Genomic DNA, 26,247 nt, shown 5'->3' with positions numbered 1-26,247 from the left:
TTGCATTTCAAGTCAAAAACCACAGGAACATCCTCTGTGACATATGTTACAAATATCAGAAAGTAATGAGGAACAATTTTTAATGTATCATCTAATCAGGAACCATAAAAATCATAATCATCAGGAACTATAGTGACAAGGGGAAATGGCTTCCAATTGAAAGAGAAAGAATTTAGATTAGATATTAGGAAGAAATTCTTTACTGGGGACGTGGTGGGGCTCTGGCACAGGTTGTCCAGGGAAGCTCTGGCTGCCTCATGCCTGGAAGTGTTCAAGGCCAGGTTGGATGGGGCTGTGAGCAGCCTGATCTAGTGGGAGGTGTCCCTGCCCATGGCACCAGGGCTGGAATGAGGATCATTACGGTCCCTTTCAAACCAAACCATTCTCTGATTCTGTGATAAGGGACTTGATTAGTCTGCCCAAAGAGTTCTTTCCATAATTAAATAAATAAACTTCATGTGAAATTACAGAATTGAAATTAGAACAAAAATTTTGTACATTTTAGATGTCTTTAAGACATATAAATATTTATTTCCTAAAATTAATTTCTTTATTTCTTCATCCACTTAAGATGTTAAGTATGTAAAATAGCTTTCTCCCAGTCTTTCAAATAGTTTTTCCTCAATATAGCAAATTTAGGAGTTTTTTTTATTTGAGTGCTGGTTTTTTGTTTTGTTTTGTATGTGTGGTTTTTTTTAATGTGGTATGTGGGGATTGTTTTATTTACTTATTTGATTTTTTTTCTAGCACAGCTTTATACATTCCAACCCTGACTCTTACAATAAAGTAAATGATATCCAGAATGGAAGAATCCTTCTGGTATGCTGGGTAGGTGGTAGCTGTTTAGGAGTACAGGAAGTGCCTCCAGATGCTCTAAGTGCTTTGTAATTGTTACTAACTCTTTGGGAGATCTACAAGGGCTTTCCAACTAGCTTCAATATTTGTCATTCACGAGAGAGGGCAGGAAGGTCACAAACATCAAGCAGCATGCAAAATAGATTCTAAGTCTTCTTTTCCATGTTTCTAAACCAAGCAAAAAAACTCAGTAATTCCCATAAGATTGCATTAATTAAATGCCTGCTTTTGGTCTTTTCCAATCAAAATGATTCTACAATTCTTTGAATAACATAGAAGGGAACCACAGTGCCAGTAAAGTCTGGTAATAAATACCAAGAGAGATCCTGTCCCTTTTGCTGTCCTAAATAATGGCTGATGGAAAATAACTTCAAAAACATGTCACAGAAGCTCTTGGAGGCTTAGTTGCAGTGATATAAACAGCCACTTATCTTGGAAACTTCCTATCATGCTATCAATTTTCATTATAGGAGACCTGGCACAGATGGTAGTTCTTCACTTCTGACTCTTCATATCTTATTTGAGATGAGAGTAGAGTCTCACCATCCTTTATTAAATTCTGTTATAGTCACTTAGCTTCAGTCAAAGAGAGTGAATGGGGTTAGTATTCCTTGGCTTAAATAAGTCAAAATATTTTGATTAAATTTTTTCTCTTGTATTCTGCATGCCTCGCAGAAGGCCTGAGTTTTTCTCATGTGTGAACTTGAAGTTCCTTTCATTCAGTAGTTCAATGCTGTGCAAAAAACTTTGTGATATTTATGTAGGAATACATTTTATTTGTAATTTAAAACATTATTATTTCAAGAACAAGACTTGTTTCCAAGAATTTTTTTTCTCTTTTACCTCTCTAAAGTTTTCTCTTGAGAGCAGCTGTTCTCAAAGACCCTAATTAAATCTGTTGCATTTAATAAAAACCTGAGTCTTTCTAAATAAATCTATAAGCTGAAAAAATAAGATAGATGCACCTATTGACCAGAAAAGAGAACTCAGACAATAAAGATCCTATGGCCCTGCAGAAAGCTTAAACGATTATTTAAATTTTCTTAGTCTATGATGAGAGTAATTCCAAATCTTCAAGCTGCAAATTATGAGAGAAAAGAGTGGGACACATTCAAAGCTCAACTGTCAGGGTTAATAGTTTTCTAGCATAAATGTTTGAAACTCACTGTTTTCAAAAGAATAACCAGTTTTGCTGGGAAATTATTGATTGATTTGTGCAATAGCATTGAATTCTGCTAGCTACTTAATATTATAGGTAAAATTATAGAAGTTATGATCAAATAATAGGAGTGGTATTCTTTCTCATTCTTCATACAACTGACTTGATTTTTTTATAGCGTTAAATTTTTGTCTGTATTGCCTGGAATGGTAGTCGGGCTTTCCTCACAGCCAATGCTAAAGGACTGTCTGCACTGAGGTCTGCCTAGTCCTGGCCAGGCTGCCAGGAACTGGTTGGCTTAGCTACTGTAGGTTGTAAATGTTCACTGTGAGGAACATGTACTTCCATTTGCACCCTCAATTATTTATTTTGTGTTTATAATTTAAAATAGTTAGAAATGCTTTTTAATTACACTTACTATATATGGTATACAGAAAGCAAGAAATTGCTGAGTAAAAAAGTAAAAATCAAAGGTAGATATCAAGAGAGCTGGAAAATATATCCTACATTCTTCTGTTATGGTAGAAGGAGTTATGTGAAGAGGATTATACGATATTTGAAGGATGTTTTAATAAATCTCTCTTCCATTTAATAAATATGAATAGTTATTCAATTTAAGGATATGAATATATAACACATGATGAGTGTGCTTAGTATAAAGTTGACTCATAATTTTTTTCTTATTTCTTTGTGATCTTAATTAGTGTGGTTTAGAAATATAATTACCATTATCCAATGAACAGGCCTTTGAAGAATGCATATTTTTTCCTAACTTTCCACTACTACCACTTGGTTTACTAGGTTTTTATAAGAGTTTGGTATTTTTCCTTTTTTGTCAGAAGTAGCTGGAAACAAAACCTGCTACTGTATTGCACAGTTCAGAACTGTTTATCTTCTTGTGTGAAGAACTGTTCTAGAGTACCTCTGCAATGGTGCCTTCCAGAGTGTAGTACAAAACCAGACTTCAGTCAGCGCAAATATGACATTTGATATCAAGTTTTAATTATTTTAAAATTTTCAAAGTTAGGCCTTGATAAAAATCAGTTTGCTTTATCATGATAAAGATAAATGAAAAATTGTACTGTTACGCATAGAAGGAATCTTGTACAGTGATAACTTTAATACGAAATTTCTCAAAAAACTGTGGGCATATTGCACAGTAGAACCAGTGGAAGTTCAGGAATGTGAAAACAATATTTAGTTGCAGAGGTTGCATCACTTCCCACAACAACATTTTTTTGCAACATTCACCTTGGATTTGCAGTTTCTTTCACAAATGTAATTCATGCATCAATGTTACTGTTGTCAGAAATATCTCAGAATTGGCAAGCCCAGACCTGTCTGCACAATTCTCTTTCCATACAGTTTGATATGCCTCATTTTATTGCCATAACTTTTCCTGTGACTCTCCAGTTCCACTGCTGGGCTTAAGAGTGATTTTGTGCATCAGCTATTTGTAGATTCTTGGGTGATCCAAATGCTTCCTTGTAATTAAGAATCTGGCCTGTGGTGAATGCTGTGTTCAGAAAGTATTTTTCCATTAAATTACTGATTAAATTTAGTAGGGGATATAAACATTTGATAGCAGCCTCTCTCCCCTGGAGCCATTCTCTCCTGCAGAAAAGTACAGGTTGGCCTAGGTTTGTAAGGCAGTGCAGCTGGTACTGGCAAGTGATCTGGAATAACTTCCAGCAGCAACTGCCCTGTTTCTGGACAAAAGGATCCTTTTGCATGTTCCCAGTATGTTTGATCCTTTGGCCCCAGCAATGGTCCATATGGCCAAACAAATGCAAATTGCTGGAATCCCAGGACAGGAGTTTCACCATTAGCATTTCAGGCATTTTTCCTCAGCCTGAAGTGCTTGGCCTGTGATATCATATCTTCCATTCTTCTTGTCCATTTTCCTTGCAGAAAAATAGTCAACCAATATACTTACACAACAGATAAACTAATAAAACACATGAACAACTAATAAATTATCACAGAGATACTCTGTATTTTCTACAAATACATAGAAACCATTAGTATTTTAGCAGCTGTCAAAGAACAGATTATTTTACATCTTTTTCACATTATTTCTAAGTACAGGGATATAAGAATGTAACTCACCAATTCCTGAGATAACACACAATTGAAACATGCTTACTTTAGGGTTCACAAACTAAATATTTATTTTAAAAACTTTTTTCAGAATTTTTCAATAGCAATATTTGTATGATACAAAGTGGATCATCTTAGATACACTTGCTAGAATTTTGCAATAATTAAAATGTTCCTCACTTTAAAAAATGAGTGTAAATTAATCAAAATAAAAGCCAAGCTGGAAAAGACAATAATGTGCAGAAAATGATGGTGGGCCAGGAAAAGAAACTATCGGTAGTATGCATGGTATCAAGAGGGAAGAGCACAGGGGTTTTGGGGACCAAGGTATTTCCAGCTGGCAGTGTCAGCAGGAGGCAAGGGTCGGTGATCTCAGAGCACTCCCAGTAGCTGCTTTCCTTTGCATTCTTCACCAGTATAATGCATTCATTTCCCTTAGTCACTGAATGCCACAGCCATACAAGGTGCACTACAGCACTTGTGGCTTTTTGACAGGCTGGTAACTTGAAGTCAGTCCAGGCCTTGTCCTGGTCGTTGATTTTGCTTAGTCAAAGTCTGGATTTTTAATGTATGGTTATTTTGTTTGACTTAATTGTTTACTTAAAAATAGCTACAAAAAAATTATGTGTAGCATTTGTTCTTAAGGTTTCACCAATAATAAAAGAGAACATTTTATCTTTACTGTAACACAGTGTACAGCAGGTAGGGATGAGAAAAATGAAAAACTATTTCTCTGAGAAGTCAAAGTGCATTTTAAAGGAAAAATTCTAAAATATGTTCAGAAATAAAAATCTCTCTCCCTTATATATACATAAGCATAAAAGGGAAGTGCAGAGAATTAATTTATAATTTTCAAGTCAAATTAAAGTAACAAATCTAAAAATTCTGTGGCATATATTCAAATTTTTTTTTCTGAAGAGAAGAATTTGTACATTCTGATTGGAATATTTGTCTTCTAAAGAATTAAAAAGCACTTAAAAGAAAGACCAAATAGACATTTGCTTAAATCATGGATTATGTTATATATCTCATAACATGTGCAGCAGTTCTGAGATGCAGTAGCAATCTGTTTTTCCTGCTGAGGTTTTACTGCAAGATAAAAAAAAAAAAAAATCTCCAGTATAGCTTCTCTGTCACTGATACTAAGTCTAAAGCAGCATATTCCAACCTTTCATCTTTCAGTAGTTTCATGTACAGCTTAATACAATTTCTTAAGAACTAGAGAGAAAATACTTTTAAAAGTCAACACGAAAGTGGTTTTCATTGACTCTTGGCTCTTGTTTATGCTCCTTTTCTTCATCTGCTGCAGTGTTTGCAATTCAGGCTATTTTAGTTGACATGGAGGGCTTTGAGCAGGCTGAAGGATTCAGCAGCTGCAAATTACAGGATCAGCTGTCTGGAAGACTGAGTGAAGTGGGCAGTTGGCAGCCAAATGGGGTACAACCCCTGTAGCCTGAGAAATTCCATAGTCAGTGCTATAGGAAAGCCCATGAGAGGATGACAAAATCTTTACCTTAATATCACCATGAAACAGTGTAAAAATAAAAATAAAAAAGCCTAGCTGCCATGTGAGATTAATGGTTCTAAAAATTGTTTTGGCAATGGTTCTTTCTAAAAATCTAATTATGTTACCCAAAAATTAAATTGTATTATATTATTATGATATGAAACTTTATACTATTAAAATGGGGAAGATTTTGCCCCTATATATAGGCTTTATATTATTACTGTTGACATGAACTATGCTTATTTACAAACAGATGCCAATAGATCATTCCTTAAAAGTGCCTGATTTACTTTATCTATCTGCCCCTTCTGGTAAGAGCAACTGGCACTCATGGCAGCATTTAGATACTATCTCATGACAGTGCTGTTCTTTATTTATAAATACAGAGTGTAATAAGGCACAAAACCATGTTCTGCTGGTTTTGCTCTATCTAATGCTGTCACCTACAAGGAGTTAGGAAGAATGAGGCGAATAAAACCATGTTGTACCAGGTCTTGATACTGAGCCTCAATAAAATCATGAAGTTGCAAAACTTTTACATTACTTTTTTGTGCACTATTTGAACTGTGTGAATTATTACAGAAAATTATTAAATTCAAAGCTGTGCTATTTGTAATTATTTAATTTTACTGAATTATATATAAATCTAGACATTAGGTACAGTAAAAAGAAAAAGTGTAACTAGAAAATGTCAACCAGATTTGACATTGTATTGTTTCCTTTCAATATGCTTGATTTGTGCCAGTCAAGTGTAGGGAAAAGATGCAAGTAAATAGGATGCAGATTTATTAATGCTGCTCTGCTGAACACTAATCAGCATTAACTTGCATGGCAAAAGTTAACATTTCTTTGTAATTATATTCTCCTGAAGGCTAGCATTAACTTGTACACAGTTATTCTGTCATTGGCACAGCCTTCACCTGCACACCATTATATGACAGTTAAAATCAAGGAAAAGGGGGTATCAGCAGGGTCCAAAATTATTTTTTACAAGCTTTATGTAAGCCACCCATACTGTCTGTGACCTAAATCCTTTAAGAGCTGGTGCTTTGTCTTTTACTGACATGGGAGTCTTATATGGTAAGACCAGAGAATGTGATTTTGGATGTGACCAAGTTTGGGCTTAGGTTCTCTCCATGTTAGTGAATCTGCAAGGAGCTGTTAATTACCTTGTTAGTACATAAAGCACTTGGCTGTTGCTACGTGTCACAGTAATCTGTAAGTAAATAGACTTTGCTTCTTGAGGTAAAACAAGCAACTTCTAGCAAGCCATGCAAAAATTAACAGCATATGTTCTTGAATATCTGCTTCTTTCAAACCCCAAGTGATGCTGGGATTTGCATTTCAGTACAAAGTTGGTTTATTGTGGAAAGTTAGTCTACTTCAGAAGCCTGAGATGCTTTTGTAGCTAGCATAATGGGACATCAAGAGACAACTTGCTTGAAGCGTGTGTCTGAATTCTTGATTTAGAGTATTAGGTAGATGCATTAGCCAGTATTTTCAGTACATTATCAAACAATTGTCAGAAGACAGTTGTTCATTGTTAGTTCTTCTTATGCCTTTCTGTTTTCAACCACTTTGAGAATTCATGTGGTAGTTGAATTCAGCATGTAACTGTATGTGTGAAGCTTGAAAATATTAAAACTTTGTTTTGGAGTCTGGCCCATCCTTAAGCTCACTCATGGAAATAGTCTAAATGGAGGTCTATTAAGTACTTTTCTGTAGACTGTGTCTAATTTACAAAATTACAGTTACTGGACAAAATCAGTTTTTAAACGATTGAAATGAAAATTAAGCTTCTTTATGGCCAAGAGGAAAAAGACCGTTAACAATCTTGAAGAAGTAAATGCAAATTGAGTTAAACTAATTAATTGGAAATATTCTTTGAAACAACATAGAATTACAGGTGTGCTTTTCAGTTGTGTATCAGTTTAGTTGGCTAAATGGATAATATGATCTTTTTCCAAAGCTCAGAGAGTTTTAACTCTGTCTGCATGTTTGTAGCATTAGATGATAGATATATTAGATGTAGCATAATCTGGTAACTAGTGTGCATTTGGTCACCTGGAAGTGTGTGGACATTGGAAGCCCTGAGCACTTGCAGCACTGCATGTTGGCAGGTGAGGCTGTGTGTTGTACTTGCAAACAGAGATGCTGCTTATTACAGCACGGGACTGAGGGTACAGGGGAAGAGATACTGCCTTTTTCTTAATGCATCTGCAATGATCAGCTCATTGAAACCCCAAAGTTTTGTGATCATCTGGCATTTCTGAGAACTACTCCTGCATCAAGAGGACTTGATGTAACTGTCAGCGTTTTATTAAAATGAGTCCCTAGGATGGCACCTGATAACAGCTAATATTGTACTGTCTGTTGTACAAAATTATTTAATATTATCTAGAGATTTGATTTTGGTTTAATTTGTTACATATATACAATTACATATTAAATACTTTGTCTACTTTCATACTGAAGATGCCACATCTGAACTGAAAGTACTGTCCTGTATTATTAATTTAGAAATAATCAGGCTGATTTTCCTGTTATGCTACTGCTGTAGCATAACAGCAGGCTTTGCTACTGCAGAGACATAAGATTTCATTGCAATTGTCTGATAGAATTGTTTCAATAGCAAATTTGAAATGCAAAATTATGATTATTTTCACTTTCATATATATATATATGCAAAGGAGATTTCAGAAGATTTTAATTAAATTAATATTTTTTATAAGTAGGTCTTGGATTTAAATATATTATTAAGTTACCTTAAGTCACTGCCAGAGACATTGGAAAAAAACTTTTAGGTCCAGTGCCATTTTTTTTCAGTGTTTTAGTCACATTTCCTTACTTATATATAACATGCTTTTTACACATAGTTTTCAAACAGAAGTGTTAGAGAGTGATGTTTGCTCAATAGCTTATGCCTGAATGTTCTTCAGCATTGTGATTTGTCCTTTCACAAAGAGAATGAAGAGTAGGTTGAAATTATTTTACTCTGTATGCAGCACAACCTTAATAATCTGTAACATTAATTTTAAATTTGGAGGATACCATCCCATCACAAGTTTAGCTTTATAACCTGGTAACCCATATTGTCCTTTCTCAACACAGATGTTTCCAGCTTCACTGTTTTCCCTCTTTCTCCTTTCCCCCCATCTTCTGTTCAGTTTTGTGGCCAGAGCAGGACTGTGCAAAAATCAGTGCCCTGTCACAACCACAGACAGCAATGGGTAGCAGAAACACCATATTCCCATTGAGTCTATCCCAGACTTTTGACATTCTTGGTTATAGAAGATAGATTTAAATTCTGTCCAAATGAATTTTTTTGATGATGGCGCAGACCAGATTCTTTGCATTTTAATGGTGGGTATGTGTGTGTCTGTGTGTGTAGCAGAGAGGGAGATAGCTCCTGGCAATCTTACCACTTTCATTGCTACTGCTGTCATCTAGGATGTCACTTGATGGTGTTAGTTTTCTGCTTGTGATTCATGTGATCTTGTTGTGTTATCCTTCTTTATTGTATGCTGTCTCTGCACTTACTGAGCAGTACTGCCAAAGAGGACAGCTGCTGGTTCAGTTGCTGTAGCATTGCCATGAATTAAAAAAAAAAAAAAATCTGGATGTATTAATTACAGTATATTTCCTCTATGAAAAAATCTATTCTGCATTTAATTAAAAGTACATGAAAAGTAGATCTGATCCATGAAAGGACCATGCCCGTAGCTAAATATCTACTTTATTTTTCCATTACAGGATATTTGTGAAGATATATCTGATCATGTTGAACAAATACATGCTCTACTAGAGACTGAGTTTTCCCTGAAGCTTCTGTCTTACTCTGTCAATGTGATAGTCGATATCCATACAGTGCAACTGCTCTGGCACCAGCTACGTGTTTCTGTCCTGGTTCTGAGAGAACGTATTCTCCAGGGACTACAGGACGCCAATGGAAACTACACAAGGCAGACTGATATTCTGCAAGCATTTTCTGAAGAGACTAAGGAGGTACAGTAACTAAATCCAGATTGAAGGGTTTTATGTGTGTTCAAAGCAGCTCATCCCTCTTGCACATTTAAAATTGCTAGGATGACAGTTTAAAAAATTTAGCTGATACCTGTTCCTTTGAACAAAATTAGTGCAAATTAAGATCAACTTTCAGAAATGTCATACTAGTGGCAATGTTTTCTAGCAATGTTTTCTCTTGATTGAAAGACTTAGAGTGGTGCCTGTGTTCCAAAGTTGTTCATCTGGTCACTTGGGTATTTAAGGTTCACAGCCAATTCAGAAGTTAATTTCAGTGTGTAGTGATTTCTTCAGTGAAAGTTTAGACATTTCCTTTCTGCATACACAAATGTGAGGCTTACAAAATGTTTTCAAAATTTTCCAGCCTAGGTGAACATTCCTTTATAGTAAGATGATGATCTTTAATTTGAGTGGCAATTCTGCATTATGCCTTCAAAGAGTCATGCAGTTTTCCTGAGAAACCATGATGCAAGAATCATACGCTCTTTACTCTGTATGCCAAATTTACATACCTGTAAATGGTTTGTAAAGCTGGGTTCATTTAACTAAAATGCCTTTTCCTTTGACTTTATCATTACTAAATTAACTTAATTAGAAGGACACTATTGGCCTACTTTTTTAAAACTTAAAGAAGATAGACATTTTTGATAGTTAGGGTAATTAATGGTTAATAAATACCATGTTGAAGATTTTTCATTTCAGTCCTAAGTTTAAGATAAAATGCTTTTGTAAAGATTGGGTGCATTTAGAGAAAGAGACCTCTAAATCAGTAAAGTGAATTCTGTGACCTGTGTTACAGAGGAAGTCAGAAGTGCCCTAGACACGTCCTGAATTTCCTATCACTCAAGTTCAAAGAGAATGTAAATAATTCTCTGCTCCATGTTGGGTTTTATGTTTTTCTTTGGCACAATGAAGGGGGTGGTCCAGAAATCAATGCTCAGAGATGCCCAGGCCCACCTTCCACACCCCCTCTTCCTGATGTGTACATACCTGGCTCTTTCAGATTCAGTTTCTGCTTTGCCCTTGATGATAAACTGCTGGCAGGTATGAAGGAAATGTACACTTGTGTTTATACCCAGATTTGTGTATTACTGGGAAGTCATTATTTTATGACAAGGACATGGTAATTTCAAGACATAAAGAAGGTGCATATTCAGATACTAAGAAACAGGAAATGTTCCATCTGGATCTGATTACAACTGCTGTAAAAAACATCCCTGCTATAGAGAGAAGGACTGACTGGGGAAGAAAAGATTATTTTTCAGTAGGGAAAACACATGTTGCCAGATAGGCTTACATGGTACTATGACATGAAATATACTGACATTATTTTTTTTAATCTACCCCAATTAAAACATAAATAATATTTGATAAATGTAACGGCTAGCAATAGCAGGGACACAGAGCTGATATCAAATTTCTGCCCTATTGCTTGAATAGGTCCACAGAAACTGCTCTGCAGTTGAATACCTTCAGGTATTCAGGCTTTTTATGAGGCATAATGATACTGGCTTTAGTTGATGAACATAAAAAATAAATAAAATGTAATGTAGGGACAGTGTATCTACTCTTACCCATTTTTTTTTAGTGTTTGTAACTTTAAAGGAAGCATTATTACATAAAAGGAAAAATAATTATCTAGAGCATTCCTATTGGTGACCATACAAATAATTACATTTAATTTTTTTTGAGATAAAAACAACAAAAGCATGATAATACTGGCATTAAATAAATCTCATCTGAAGCACACATTTCAGGCTGCTTGGAAAATGACCAAGATGGTTAAATGCATTTGATTGTAAATTTTATTCATGTATATAAACACATTTTTTAAGAGACAAAAAAGTGGAACTCATTATTCAGAAAAAATAAAGGCCTTTAGGGCCTTGGAAAGGTTTTGATTTATATATGGTTTTACAGTTCCTAATAATTTCCTGAGATTAGAAGGACAATGCAGCTTGTTTAGTCACTATTTTCCTTAACGAATTCATCTCCAATATACAAATTTGACAGATTTATAGAAAATTTCCCTTTTAATTCTGAGCTGTTGACAATGCCAAATTTGTGGCATGGGATCTACATCTGGATAAAATTTGCTAAAGAAGAGATACATTCAGTATCCAAGACTCTGGCTGATACCTACCCTTCTAGTAATTTTTTCTATAAATATTTTTAGCTGGAGGATTTTATTTTCACTTTAAGTAAAGGGTGGGGGGGATGGATGGAGTACAGGGCTCATATGTTGTCTGTTTTATCTTTATGGGCATTGGGAAACAACAGCCTTCTTTATCAATATAATTCCTGTTCAGACAAATCCATGTAGTTTACTGTGAGATGGAGAGATTACGTGGTTACTGCACCTTCTTCAAGCGTGATGCTACGGATCTTTAAACTATGGATTTGAGCAGTGTAGTGAGACAAGTTATTCCATAGAATAATTCAGACACAAACCTATTGCAGGTACTCAGAGTTTGCTTCAAAAATATATTACGAGGACAAACCTGGAAAGAAAGACCAGTATACTGAGTTAGGCATGTAAAATTAGAATCCTAGAACACGAATTTCTCCCCTTCACAATATTTCTTTTAATGTAGTCTCTATAAGCAAAAGTCCTGTATATTAGAAGATTGACTGAAAATATGCTTACACTGTATACTAAATATAATTTTGCTGTGCATGTTTTTTATCATGCAGTTTTGGATTTTAATCTCATCAGATTTTTTTACTGTCCTTCAAAAAAGACCAAAATATTTATAAGCATTAATTTGACTTTGATCTTAAAATCTCATCTGCCACCTGAGATGGTCTCCTCTGGTTATGTCCATGTTTCTGAGATTGAAGGACTTCCATTGAGAAAATATTGACAAGGGAACATGTCATGCTGGAGGCTTAGCATTATAGTTTCTTTTCCATGTGCCATTCTTCATTTGTGCTCTAAATATCTGGCAAACAAATTTTCAGGTGATAATGCTACAAAAAAGGGAAATGGAATTAGCAGTCTCTATCTTATAATTATGGGGGGAAAAGTCCATCATTGCTGCATGATACTTGGAAAAAACATTCTTCCGATCAACTGAAAGATGGTAGAACAGCATGGATTTTTGAGAAAACAAGATTAACAAGGAGACTGGTACACTCAGCAGCCCCCAAGGTACCCTCCCTCCTGTTTGATGTAGTCAACACAGGAAATACTTCAAGTCTGCTGTATAGAATTTCTGAATCCCCACCTACACAGTAAGTAAAACTGAAAGCAGAATTAAATGAGGAAAATACCAATACAAAAGTGAGTTGCTGTTCTGTTTTAGGTAACTTGCTGTACCAGACTGAAATTAAGCATTTTTCAGCTTACTACTATTCTTAATTCCCAAATACTTCAGATTTGTTAGCTTATTACAGGGTCCTGCAAAAAGAGACAGGTCAGTGATGAACCCTTCTCTAGATGTTAGGCAGTGAAACATAGGAATTGTTTTTTGTTTCGTTACTGTGTGTGTTCTGTGTATGAAAATTAATATTCCAAAAAAATACCATTTCTTTGTGTATTTCAGGATCGTCTTGACTCTTTAACTGAAGTTGATGATTCTGGACAGTTGACCATCAAATGTTCTCAAAATTACTTGTCCCTGGATTGTGGTATTACTGCATTTGAACTATCTGACTACAGTCCTAGTGAGGATTTGCTTGGTGCTCTGGATGATATGACCTCCAGTCAAGGGAAAGCAAAATCATTTGAATCTTGGAACTACAGTGAGATGGATAAGGAATTTCCAGGACTTATCAGAAGTGTGGGTTTACTTGCAGTAGCAACAGATTCTATTGCTTCTCAGTGTAATGAAGCTTTGAAGGAGAAAGAAAACCATGTACCTCTTTCAGCAGAAGATGGAGAAGAAACCAAAGACAAGAAAGCATCACATGATCTCTCACTAGCATCTCCTTCTGGAAATTCCTCTCTTTCTAAAGGACCTTTCTCTGAAAATGGTGTTTTACCTATTGACAGCAAAGCAGCTTCCATATCAAAGAATCCAGAGTGCAATCCTCCACAGCACACTGGTGAAAATACCAAACACTCTCACTGTGAAAATTCAACACCTAAGAGGTCCATAAGAGACTGCTTTAACTATAATGAAGACTCTCCTACACAGCCTACCTTGCCAAAAAGAGGTCTGTTTCTGAAAGATGATGTGTTTAAAGAGTATATAGAAGCCAATGATTTAAAAAGACAAATCTCTCAAATAGTGAAAAATGAAATGAGTAGAAGTACACCCTCGTTGTTAGATCCACCAGACAGATCCAAGCTTTGCCTAGCTTTAAAGCCGCCCTATACTAACAGTCCATCTGCAGTTAGTCAGTCATATGATTGCTTAAATAAAATAAGTGATAAGAATCTTGAGTACACAATAAATAATCACTTCAAAGACAGTCCCATAATTCTAGGAAAGTGCACTTTCTACAACAGTAAAGAGAAATCAAAGCACAAGAAGTCTCATGATTCTCCAGAGAAGGTGAAAACTGACAGAACACCTGGAAGTATGTGTAAAACAGCTCCATCAACCCAGGTCAAAAAAAGAGGGTGTTCTCTGCAGAATGGAATTACTTCTCATAGCTCTAAGTCTCTGGACGAGACAGAAACAGATTCTTCTGCATCATCAGATTCTTGTAACCAGAGAGATACAAATGGGCAATCAAAAGGTAAAACTGAGCCCCTGAGCTCACCAACACGTAGCCAAAACAGTGCTTCTTCAGCTGGTTCTGAGCTTTCCAGCTCATCCCCTCTTATGAGAAGAAAGAAAAATAAAAGCTTATCTTCAACACCACACTATACTCAAAAAACCACTAAGGACAATGAGGTGTGGTATGGATCTGATGAATATTTAGCACTTCCTTCACATCTCAAACAGACTGAAGTATTAGCTTTAAAACTTGAAAATTTGACAAAGTTGCTGCCCCAAAAGCCCAGAAGAGAAACAATTCAAAATATTGATGACTGGGAGCTGTCAGAAATGAACTCAGATTCAGAAATGTATCCGACATACCAGACAAAAAAGCACAAAAAAAGGGGTAGAATTTCACCAAGTTCTTCAAGTGATATAGTATCCTCCTTGGGTGACAGTATTGAATCTGGGCCTCTCAGTGATATTCTCTCTGATGAAGATCTTTGTATGCCTGTATCTTGCATTAAAAAATACATTGAAGAAAAGTCAGAAAGGACTGCTGCCACTCAGCCCACTGGGAATGAGACCTCTCCTTCAAATAAATCAGCTTTAATTCATCAACTGATGCAAGATATACAACATCAAGAGAATTATGAAACCATATGGGAAAAAATTGAGGTAAGACAATAATCCCATATTCTTTCACTGTGTTCTTGAGAAGGCTGTATGTGGAGATGGAGCTGCTGGCAGGGATAAGGTTGCTTTTTATTTTCTTCTAATGCTGAAAATCATCTTATCTGGTGACTGCTGGAAGTAGAGAAGAGAAGCAATTATTGTAATTATAATGGACTGAAGTTAACTTTAACTAACTAAACAGGATTTCCCCATATTATTTTACTTACATCAATGCCATTAAACTTGCTAAAATAATATTTTACCAACCAATCTGCTCTTTGCCAAGATTGGGTATGTGACAAGTTATTTTTTGTAGGAAGGGTAAAATAAACATGAAAGAATCAGGGATCTTTGCTGTATTTGAATGAAGTTATACTTGATATCGTCTGCCTATTTTGTTCATTAAGAAGAGTTGCTTTAGTCCAAGAATAGGAATCTTGATTCCTGTCAAATTATACCAAGATTTCTTTTTAATTAGTTCTCTTCCTTTGCAGTGATTATTTTACCTCCTGTTTTGGTGGAACTAAGCATCACTTTAAAAAAATTAACTTATATAATCCTTCTTAAATAATAGCAATGTATTAGTGCAATATGTTAGAGCAATAATTATATACTATTCCATTAAACTTCAGATGAGATGGGACTTCACTGAGGAGTCTTTTTGAGAAAAAAGATAAACTTTGGAAAGGGAGGTGAATTTGAATGAATAATCAAATCAGGACCTAGCCATCTCACTAATATAATTCTTAGACTACATTCACTGTAATGTTTCTTTCATTTTCTGATTAATTTTTCTTCCTGGCCATTGCAGAGAACTCTTCTTCTCAGAACATTTCATGTCCATCCTCAATGGCATTTAAGTTTTCAGAAAAGAAAGCTCCATCTCTATTAGATTTCAAAATGCTTTAAAACTCATAACACATATTAAAGGGTGATGTTTAGCATCTAAATGCTAAATCTGATATTTTCTGATAAATCAATATCTTCTGTCTTATCAAGTTGTGTATAAGCTGAGAAAAAAAGACTAGTTTTATATGGCCAGAAAGTCCTTCTTATGAAGCACAGTTTCTGTAACTTTTGAAGGCGTGGGAATGATTATGACTAGTAGGCAAACAGTTGAGCTAGAGATATTTGAATATAAAGTAGGGGTAGAAAATACAGAAAGAAAAATTTCTTCTTAAATGAGGGTGCAGCAGCTGTCAGCTGTAAAGGGCAGTGTGCAATGATGCAAACTTTTCTCTCTGTCTTCATGGGTGGGGCTCATCTTCCAGACTTTGATGAAAGATCTGTCTTAGTAAGTGCAAATTGTTTCTGTCCTTGAGTCTGTGTAGTGTTGAAAATTAGTCCATCTGAGGCTGACAGATACAGAGCTCTTCATTCTGGGAAAGCAATAAAACCCATCAAAGCTGCTTGTGAATACATAAGATGCTGTCTTTAAAATGACACTGCAACAGCCTGTTTAAGAATGGGATTATTGAGTGTCTAGGGACCAGTGCCTTCCACTAGATGCTGACTGCCTTTTGGCATGAAACAGGTGGCAGAGAAACTTTCTTGTATCACACTCTCATCACCATATTTGTTTTTTATCAAAAATTTTTTGAAAAGGTAATTCTCTTTCGAGGGGCTGTCTGTCTTTGTGTGAGTCCTTGCAGCTGCAGTTCAGTCCTACCAGAACAGAAGAGTGAGAATCAGCTGTAACAACTGGCTGCAGCTGTAAACACACTCTTCCCCTCCAGCCTTTCCTCACCGCCTCTGGAGAGTGGATTGAGCTTGTAACAGCAATTAAAAGTAGTTAGCTGTTCTGTGGCCAGGGTAAACCCTTCTAGCTAGTGACTCCAGCTGCTGCTCTTGTTCTTGAGGAACTTGACTGCTGCTGACACTGCACTTCCTACAATATCTCAGTGTTTCTGTGATAAATGTTTAGAAAATATTAATGTGGAATTTGAAAATAATCTCATGAAGTGTGTTTGGCTCATAGTAAAGGAAGGGCTTTAAACACAAAGAAGAGCAGATGCAAAGAGGACTGCTAGGAAGAGAGAGCTCAATATTCCATCAGCTTAAAAGCAGCACATAAGTTTCATATTTCACTAAATGTGCTTCCTGAATAGTGAATAAAAATAACCAGGTGAAAATTTTTGAAATACTTAAGAAAAATGATACTATTTTAAAGAAATAGAAGTTTTCCCCAAGCAGCTTATTTACCCAAGTTTTTCTATTGTTGCTGGTCGTTAAATCTTCTTCTTGTAAGACTAGTTAAAAACCAATTTTTCACTTTTTCAAAAGCTCTGACCAAGGTAAATTTTGCCTCAGTGACAATATGATGCTTTGCTGAGATACTTTAGTTTTACTTAAGTAATAAGAAACTAGAAAATTCCTCCTTTATGTGATGATATCAAATAGTGTGAACAAAGAGGAATCTAAGGAAAAATACCACACCTGTATCACAATTAAATTCTTTCTTATACTAGATCTCGTGCTTCACAGTTCCCTAAGACAAGAATCAGAACTTTTTTCAATTATTGTAAATGGGCTCTTGTGTTAATTCTGTTGTCTAAGAACATGTATCCCACTCAAAAAGGAATTTCCTAATTTCACAAATATGTCTTAGCAACAATTCAATACTGCTTTTGTTAGCAGCAGTTTTGTGATGAAGAAGTCAGATCTGAAAGGTGAACTTCATTTTGAGGACAGAAGAAGCATGCTTATTCCTGTTAGCAATCCAATCCAGTTGCACTGCTGGAAATATGTCTAGCATGATGTATGTTATTTATTAAGATTGTAAACAAAACTAAAATAGCTTAGTCTTTCATTTTGGGGTTTTGACAACTTAGAAACAACTGCAAGTCTCAAAATAATTGAAAGTAATGTTTTAGCTAGGTAATATGAAAAACAAGGAAATTTTGGTATTTTATTATGATTATTATGGGAATAATTTTGAATTAATGTGAATCTTGTAATATCTTCACAGGAGGTAATTTGTTGAAAATATGCTTAAGCATTTTAAAAAGAAAAAGTAATAATTTCTTAGTTATAGAAATTATAGTCATGGGTAGAAACTGAAAAATTGTTATTTTTCATATTTGCAAATTAGGCTGATGTCCTTGCAGGGGCATTATCATCCCATTAGTGTTCCAGTCTGTCTACAGATAGAACTCTGCTCAACTGCCCCATTTCTGTTATATATCAGGCCACTTTCTTGCTTTGCAGTAACTATTGCATAATCTTGTCATCCACTGCAGGTAACAATCCGGCACATGTTTTTTGTACCCTTACCTTCATTCTAGGGTGCAAAACAATTTTTGTGGCTGTTAATTTTATGTTTCAGAAATTACTTTTTGGAGTTAAATGTGAAAATGAGTGATAGAAAATTCTGAAAGTTCCTCTCATTGTTTAAGTTCAGCTTTTAGGAGCTGCCCCAAATTAATTTTAGAATGCACATTAAGGTCTATAGTTTCTGTTACACTAGCTAAAAGGGGAACAGATATAACAGCAGCATTCTCAGAGATAACACCAATGGAGTTCTTTGCTATAAGAATTTGGCTCTTTGCCACTTCTCATATGTGACACTAGGACTTTAGAGTATCAGTTTCAAAATGCTTCAAGGTTTGCTTTCTGTGAGAAAGCTAAGTTTTCCTTAAAATCATAATCACCATAATTGTGGTTTTCCCCCAGCTTTATGTGCAAACTGAAAAATTGGGAGCAAAAACTTATTTTGGACTGGTCTAACGGCAATATATTTTCAATTATTTTATGTGAATAAAATATAATAACAATAAAGTAACCTTGTTCAGGCAGTTTTAGCTCTTTTTCCAGAAAGTGATGCTAGATTGACTTTACTGTTATCCTTGTGCTGTAATATGTGGTCATCGATAATTCCATCTACTTGTTTTTAGAGGGCACTATTAAAAAGGTTAGAAATGCAACCATTTGCAAGACACTTCATTTTGTGAAGATGTGTTTGCTTTGTAGGCCTCAGGGTTAATAGTATGGAGCAAATTGCTAATTTTTTGTTTGTTTTTGTTGTTGTGTTGTTGTGTAGATTTATAGCTTTTTAATCAGAGACTCCATTTTTGAAAGTGGCAGCTGAATTTCCTCTACAAGAAGCCATTTGATATTGAGCCCATATTTTCAGTACATCACATTTCATAAACATGTTCTGAACTCCATTGGCTTCATATTTTGCCTGTGTAGCCCAGACAGTCTTGGCTACCCACCTTCGGAATGTGATAAGGAGATAAAACAATGCTGCTCTACGAGTTTTTCAGCTGTCTGTTACAGCGTGCCCCATGGTTCCTACAGCAAAGAGATGGATAAAAATTTTACTGCCTTCCAGGACTAGGCAGAGAGCCCCTCACCCTTCTGTAAATATTTACCCCTCCTGAACCCAGGATGCCCCAGGAGAGCAGACATCTAAGACCCCTGTTTTAAATTGCAGTAATGGGAATAACTTTCCTGTTAAGAAGGATCTAAGGATCAGTGCATCCTGCAGAGGAGAGTGCAATCTCATATCTAAACTTGTTAATGTGACAAATACTGTGACTGGTCTGTTGGGGTGAGAAAGATTTCCATTTTTAGAGAACAGTCATAAAAAGTAACTAAATGGTAGACTTCTGCAAGTGCTTAATGGACTTGGCAGAGCAAGTTTGTGTTGGAGATGTGGCTGGAAGTCCATTTGAGTAGGGGAGTGCCAGTTTGTTAGAAAATTATTGGAGAGCTGACACAGAGGGGAAATAATTTGTTTAGGTTGAAAGAGGACAGAGCTCCTTCTGGACAGAGAGCGGACTGAAAACACACCAGTATAGCTAAGGTAGAAGTTGGATTGCTTTAGGGGAAGTTGACTTGGTGATTGTTGACAGGCAATTAGAGGGAAAAGCTTGCATAGAGGTAAAATGCAGTTTGAGCTGTGGGGCTAAGGTAGTGAAAAACTAATAGGAACTGATAACTCTGATGAAGCTTGGTAACAAAGAGAAACATGGAACTGCAATCAGAAATGTCAGAATGGGAAGAAAAAAGCAAACATGTAATCAACATGGCACAGACCTGGCTTTTTTGAATTACTAGATAAAGGATTTTTAAAGTGTTGCAGTGCTCCCCTTGTATCTCTTGCTTTCAATAACTTAGTGCTTCTAATATTTGCTCTTTTAAAATAAATGTATTTCATAGTTTTCCTAACAGTGTACTTGCCAAAATCTGTTCATTTCTGAATCTTACTTACACTGTTTCATACAATTTAGATTGAAATATTGCTTTTGGTTGATGACCAGTTTAGAAAAAACAGTACGTGAAAGAGGTATCACATCCAGAAATTCCTTGGCAGCTCTGCAGTTTTCTCAGCAGTCTTGCTGCTTGGTGCAGCATAATTGAAAATGTCACTTCACATTTTGTACTGAGAGACAAGTTTGTGCTTTGCTGTTTTGAGTCTGATGATGCTCCCCTGCTTCAAAAGCCTTCAAGCTGGTTAAACTATTATTAAGCAATAATGTTGCATACATATGAAACTCTCAGATTTAGGCACACAAATAGAGCTTTGCTAGAGGATATTGAAATACAGTGAGCCCTCTGTTCCTCAGAACAGAACTAAAACCCTTAGTTCCTAACAGTTTGCTTGAATTTTAAACAGCTCCTCCAAGTACATTCACTTTTCTTTGGCATTTGCTTTACCAGAAATAGTTTAAGCATGTTTGAAACCAGCAATTTCCAAAAAATGGCAGCTTTAATCTAAGCTGTGAGAATTCTGCATTTTTAACTCTACAACTGACTGCAGGAATTATGCTTCCTTAATGAAACACATCTATTGTGAAGCATATGCTTGTTCAGAATGGTTTGAATTTCCACTGTAAAGACCTCAGAATGATTTGGCAGTGAGTAGTTTTAGATCAGGGATTTTTTACATTCAGGATTTGGCAAGTCATTCCAAAGAATTTGTGGTGGGGGGAAGGGAAGGGAGGGAATGAGAGAGGGAGAGAAAGAAATAGAAATAAATCTGCTGCCTAATAATTTTAGTGGCATTACTTTGAGGGTATGTCTTCACCAGCATTTAGAACTGGTGGTAGTGGAAATGCTTATATCCAATGTTTTGCTCATGTCTGATGTGAGACCTTTGACTGAAAAAAGTCTTATAATTCTGTCCTTTTTGGTACATATTTTGATACCACAGGGATGGCTATGGACAGCTTAGATGAACCAAGAAGCAGCTGCTTTTGCATAAATGTTTGTGAGCCCTCCATTTCCATTCTTACAGTCAGCTTTTTGTGACCATTGGCTTTTTACGACCTAGAGTCATGTCTTAATCATCTATACCATAGCGTAGCCACAAGCTAGAATCAGAGACATCCACATTATTTATATGTGAACTAGAAACTTTCTTGTTCTTGGTTGAGGATCTGTGGATCTCTGCTATTAGGCTGAAGAGTGTAAAAGGGTTGAAGGTGGAGAGACGGAAGAGTAAGACTGCAAGAGGTGAACTTGCTCTCACTGTAGCCCAGGAAAGGCAGGAAGGTGAGCAGTGGGTGCCAGGTGACTCACCTGGATAGCCAACAGAGGCTCCAGATTCAACAGGGACACAGCTGTAATTTGGACAATGAATCACTGGTGACTTCAAGGTGATCTTATGATCTACTTGTTTCTATCACTGCAGAGAAGCTCTGTTTGTGATTGTTTGGTGCATTCGGTTTTTTCATGAAAGCAGAGAAAGACACGCAGAAACCACTGCAGTAGGTTTGGAAGCTTTCAAAACACAAATAGAGTCAAATTGCTATTGGGAATTTACTTTAGTGTGAGTGTGGTGGTTTAAGAAGGATCTTCTATTACTTAGGATTGAATCATCTGTAACTGCTGTCTTATAGGAGCTGGTGCTGGGAAAAGGTTGGTTCATTGTGAAGAGTTTGAGATAACTTCAGATCTGTCCTGTTACTTACTGTATTGATTTTGTGGCTCCTTGAAGTGCCTCTACTATTAAACAGAAAACTATTACATTTGAAATTACAGTTACCAATATTCCCTTAAAAATGGTAAATACAAATGGGTGAGAGATAATGCTCACTGCCTTTTACGTTCGTAGGGATATGCTTTTCACAATGTTTTAAGGTCTAGTTTACAATATTATGTTACATAATATACTTAGTCTCTATGGTACTCATGTTTTATGTATCTTCTGTGAGGAAGTACAGGATATTCCAGAAACATACAGTATACCAAAATCACTATGCTCTATTCTAAATATTTAAATTTTTAAATAATACATTGCTGCTAATTTTCACCTAAATCAAATTCCAGTCTATCTACTGTTAACACATCATTGCCTTAAAATGTGTACATGCTAGAGATGAGTCAGAGCAAGACAAATGAGCAAGGGTCTTGAGAGGATTAACCTGAAAGGAAAGGTCAAATCCACTTACATAAGATTATTGCATAACTTCTCAAAATCTCTTCATATCTTTTTCTTCTTGTGTGTCTTTATATATTTTGACAGCAACTAGTTTTCTTTCCTTCATCCTTTCCAGTATCTTATGATCAGGAATGAACCATTAAATCATGCTGACTCTCGAATCATAGTTGTCATCATTAGGCATCAGAGTGAATATAATTTGTGGTAAATATGGTCAGGATATTGTCTCTCAGAGGCTTGTTTCAGACTGTCTGTCTGCTTATGCAGTTTTTCTTTATTTATTTTGAAAGTAACCAAAAGGGGAAAAAATTGTTTTCTTGTCTTTGCTTCAGGTTTTGGAGCAGAGATAAACCTCACAAACAGCTGAGGTATTCTTGTGTATCAAACTAGAGCTGTATCTCAATTTTCCTAAATTGTTACTTTGATCGCTGACTTTCATTCAGGTCAAGTAAGGTTTTCCCAAGCAAGAGCTAGATTTGCTTCTGGTTTCCTTTGGCCAATGTTTGGAGTCTCTCCAGGCTAACACTGGGAGAACTACCAAGCAGACAGATTTTTAGTAGTAGACAGTGTAGATGTTCTAGTCACAGTAACTTAATATTACTAAGTGCTTTTTCTCTGCTGATGCCAGCATGTGACTACATGAATGTTTCCTCACTGAGCTATATATGACTAAAGACACCCATGGTAATTTAAAATCATCTGTTGCACCATTAGCTGCAAACAATTATAGCAGCTAACCTAAAAATGTCTCAGGTAAGTCCAAACTAGAGTAATGTATTGCAGTTCAAATATCTTGCAGCTTTATTGAGGTAGAGAAAGCCAGGGGATAAAAAGTGAATATGTAAAAAACCTGAAAAGCTTCTGCAATTAAAAATAAGTCAAAAGGAAACAAGTACCAAGATTTTTTTTTTAATTTTGTTCCGTAAATATGTCCAAATCTGGGGATAAAAAATGTTCAGAATTAGGGTCTAAAGAGGGTGTAGAAGAAGGCCCTCTAGAGATCACTAAAAAAAGAAGCTTTCTAAAATGGAAAGTTGATGAATTAGGAAGCAAATGAAAAGAAGTTAATGGAGGAACTAATAGTGACAGGATTTCTTTGGAGACTGCAGGTGAACAGGAACTGGGTGCATAACAGGAGGCTAAATGAGGAAACCAGAGGAATAATAATGGAGTAAAGAGAAGAGGTGGTGAATCTTAATATCTCCGTACTGTTGCCATATTTAGCAAAGAGTGGCAATCACAATTTCCCTTTTTAAAAATTCAGAAATCTTAACTGCAAAACAAGTTCATGGGTCAAAGAATTACAATATCTCTTGTGAGGTGACAGACTCAACCTCTTCTAACCAATTAGCCTTGAAAAATAGGAAATGCTGAATTAAACGTTCTGATTTCGAAAAGGAATGGTGGTCATTATATCTTAAGTCATGTCAGTGATACAGCAGAGGTCAATATATTTAGCACTTGCCCACAAGCAAACAGCATCTGTTCTATTTTAGTAAAAAGTGATTTTTTTTCCCTTTTTCGAAAACTTTTCAGACGTGGTGATATATTGCCCTCTTGAGGCCAAAACTGCTTGCTGCACTTATTTTACGGCTTTTTGATTTCCTTCTCAAATGAATGAGTCCCGCACAACTTTACAAACATGGATGTTAGAAACTTGGAGAATAAATAAATAAATCATAAACTAGAACATTTCCTCCTTGTTAATATAAATTTTTGCTCTAGTGTAGTCTCCAAGAAATTTTTTGCTGTGTATTTTATCCCAACAAATTTAATGTTGAAATAGAGAACTAGAGTAATATTATCTAAATAAACAGTGTTTGCCCTGGCTTTGTGACCATCAGGTCAAGAACATAGTGGCTTCCTTTCTTTACCTGTCACTTACTGGCTAACTTACTAAAAATTTTATGTAAAAATAATGAATAATTTGCTTATTCAAAAGGCAATGAAAATTCCAAGGAATTAATTTTGTGCTATAGTGTAAAAGTATAAAATCTGGCTAATTTCATTCTTTTAATGTGATTCATTCCTTATTTGTGAAAACATAGCATTTTTGGAACTTCACAAAGCGTTGTTTAATTGACATCATTCTACTCAGACTTCAGGCTACAGGCGCAACATGGTGTGTGTATATCACGTGTACCTTTCAATGCTTGGGGAACAAGGTTCATTTCTAGCAACTGTGAGATCAAAGAGGAAAGAAATGTTGGGACCACTTAGGGGAGGTGCCACCGTGGCGCAAACTGAGTGTCCTCCAGTGCCCAACACGCACGTGCAAGGCAGCAGCTGACCATCAGCTGGAAATAGCAGCTGCACAAGGGCCTTCCACCCCCAGTCCACTCTCTGAAGCCCAAACACTCAGGGTATGTAAACCAAGGAATGATGGCCATCCATAACTGCCTATTTTTCAGAGCAGAATAAAGCTTTATATTAATCTACTACATGAAGGACATAGTATGGATAAAGTCGTAAATGGAGATTAGTTTGTCTTTTGGATGCAGTTCATCTCATAATCAATACATTCATTAGCTGTAAAAAAATAAAAAAAATCTGAAAATAAATTATGTTGTCAACACAACATTTAAAATAATTACATGAAGAGGAAATGCAGTACTTCCAAGTACCCTTACATCGCCTTAAGTTGCTTCAACATCCATAGTTATATTGGCAGCACTTTTACACAAAGCACCAGCCTACATCCTAAATTTGCTGAAAATTAAGATCTTATTTAGAAATTTTTATTATCCTTAGAGTCTGGATCAAGGTTACTGAGTAACAAACATTTCAAACTGAAAGAAAGGGAATAGTGCTTATCAGGAGACTTGATTTTAGGTTTACCTGTAGAAGAAATAATAAATTTGTACTTTCAAACAAGAGGTCCTGAACTAACTTATACATTTTCTATTCTAGTTTAGAGTGCACAAAAGGAAAAAAAAGGAATTTGGGACTGTGAAGTGGATGTGAATTTACTACAGCTTTCTGCCACTATTCTTTATGCTGTACTTAATAGCTCATTTTGGTGTCTGACATTTTTACCAAAGATAGGCCCCTCTCCTGTGCTGTGTTTATGGTCCCTTCAGAATCCAGACACTCCTTCCAGCTGCTGCTGCTGCAGAGCTGAAGTCCACCTTTCTGGGAATTATTGGCATAATCTTTTGTGTCTCAGGCAGATTTATTTGCTGTTCTCCTCCTTTTCTTGATACATCCTTGGCTACAAATTTCTGGAGACGTTCTTTCTCCCTAGTTTACTGTGTGAAACAAGAATATGTGATCTAAAAACATTCACGTGTCTTAGCTGATCTCTAGGTATGGTAAGTCTTGGACTTAGACAGGGTCACATAAAAATTGTCAGCGAAAAAGGCTTTAATTTAGTATATTTGATGCTGTGATACATGAGACAAAACTTATCCTGTATTAGATGCTATGGGGCATCTTTCTTTGTTTACTAGATGCTGCTTAGACCTTCCTGAGCTTTATGTAGAAAAGAAATTACTCAGAAAAGAAGTTATTTTAAGAGCAGAGAGAGTTTCTGTGAGAAATTACCAATAAAAGACATTGCTCTTTGTAAATAAATATATTCTCAGAAACTATATGTCAATCCTAGTAGTATGATGAACTTTCAAGACCAGACTTGTATGATCCTTCAGAAGTTTGTACATAACTGAGATCACTCAATATCATGACTTCTGACTGTTCCACTTTTAACTTTCAGAGCTTCTGTCTGCCTGTTTATTGCCAAAGGCCCAAAGAGCATCACAATTCCTTTTTTTTAAACTAACTGTAATTAGCTATTTTTTTCTTTTCCTTGTATTTCCTCCTCCATTTTTCTCCCTGCTTATGCCCCATTTCCTTATAGTCTGTTATTCTGCTTGTGTCTCATTTTCAGGGCTCT

General features: G+C 35.8%; 1 protein-coding gene across 8 annotated transcripts in view; it reads left to right on the top strand.

The window, feature by feature from the left end:
- Positions 1–26,247, top strand: part of AKAP6 (A-kinase anchoring protein 6) — a 294,626-nt gene that overhangs the window by 107,524 nt on the left and 160,855 nt on the right. For all 8 annotated transcript variants that reach the window (XM_064424001.1, XM_064424002.1, XM_064423994.1 and 5 more), the window contains 2 exons: positions 9,375–9,626; positions 13,190–14,971. In XM_064424001.1, coding sequence (XP_064280071.1) covers positions 9,375–9,626; positions 13,190–14,971 — 2,034 coding nt within the window. The remainder of the gene's footprint in view (positions 1–9,374; positions 9,627–13,189; positions 14,972–26,247) is intronic.

This window comes from Passer domesticus, chromosome 6, assembly GCF_036417665.1.
Source record: "Passer domesticus isolate bPasDom1 chromosome 6, bPasDom1.hap1, whole genome shotgun sequence".
Classification (NCBI taxonomy): domain Eukaryota; kingdom Metazoa; phylum Chordata; class Aves; order Passeriformes; family Passeridae; genus Passer; species Passer domesticus.
This window is presented reverse-complemented; position numbering and strand designations above follow the sequence as displayed.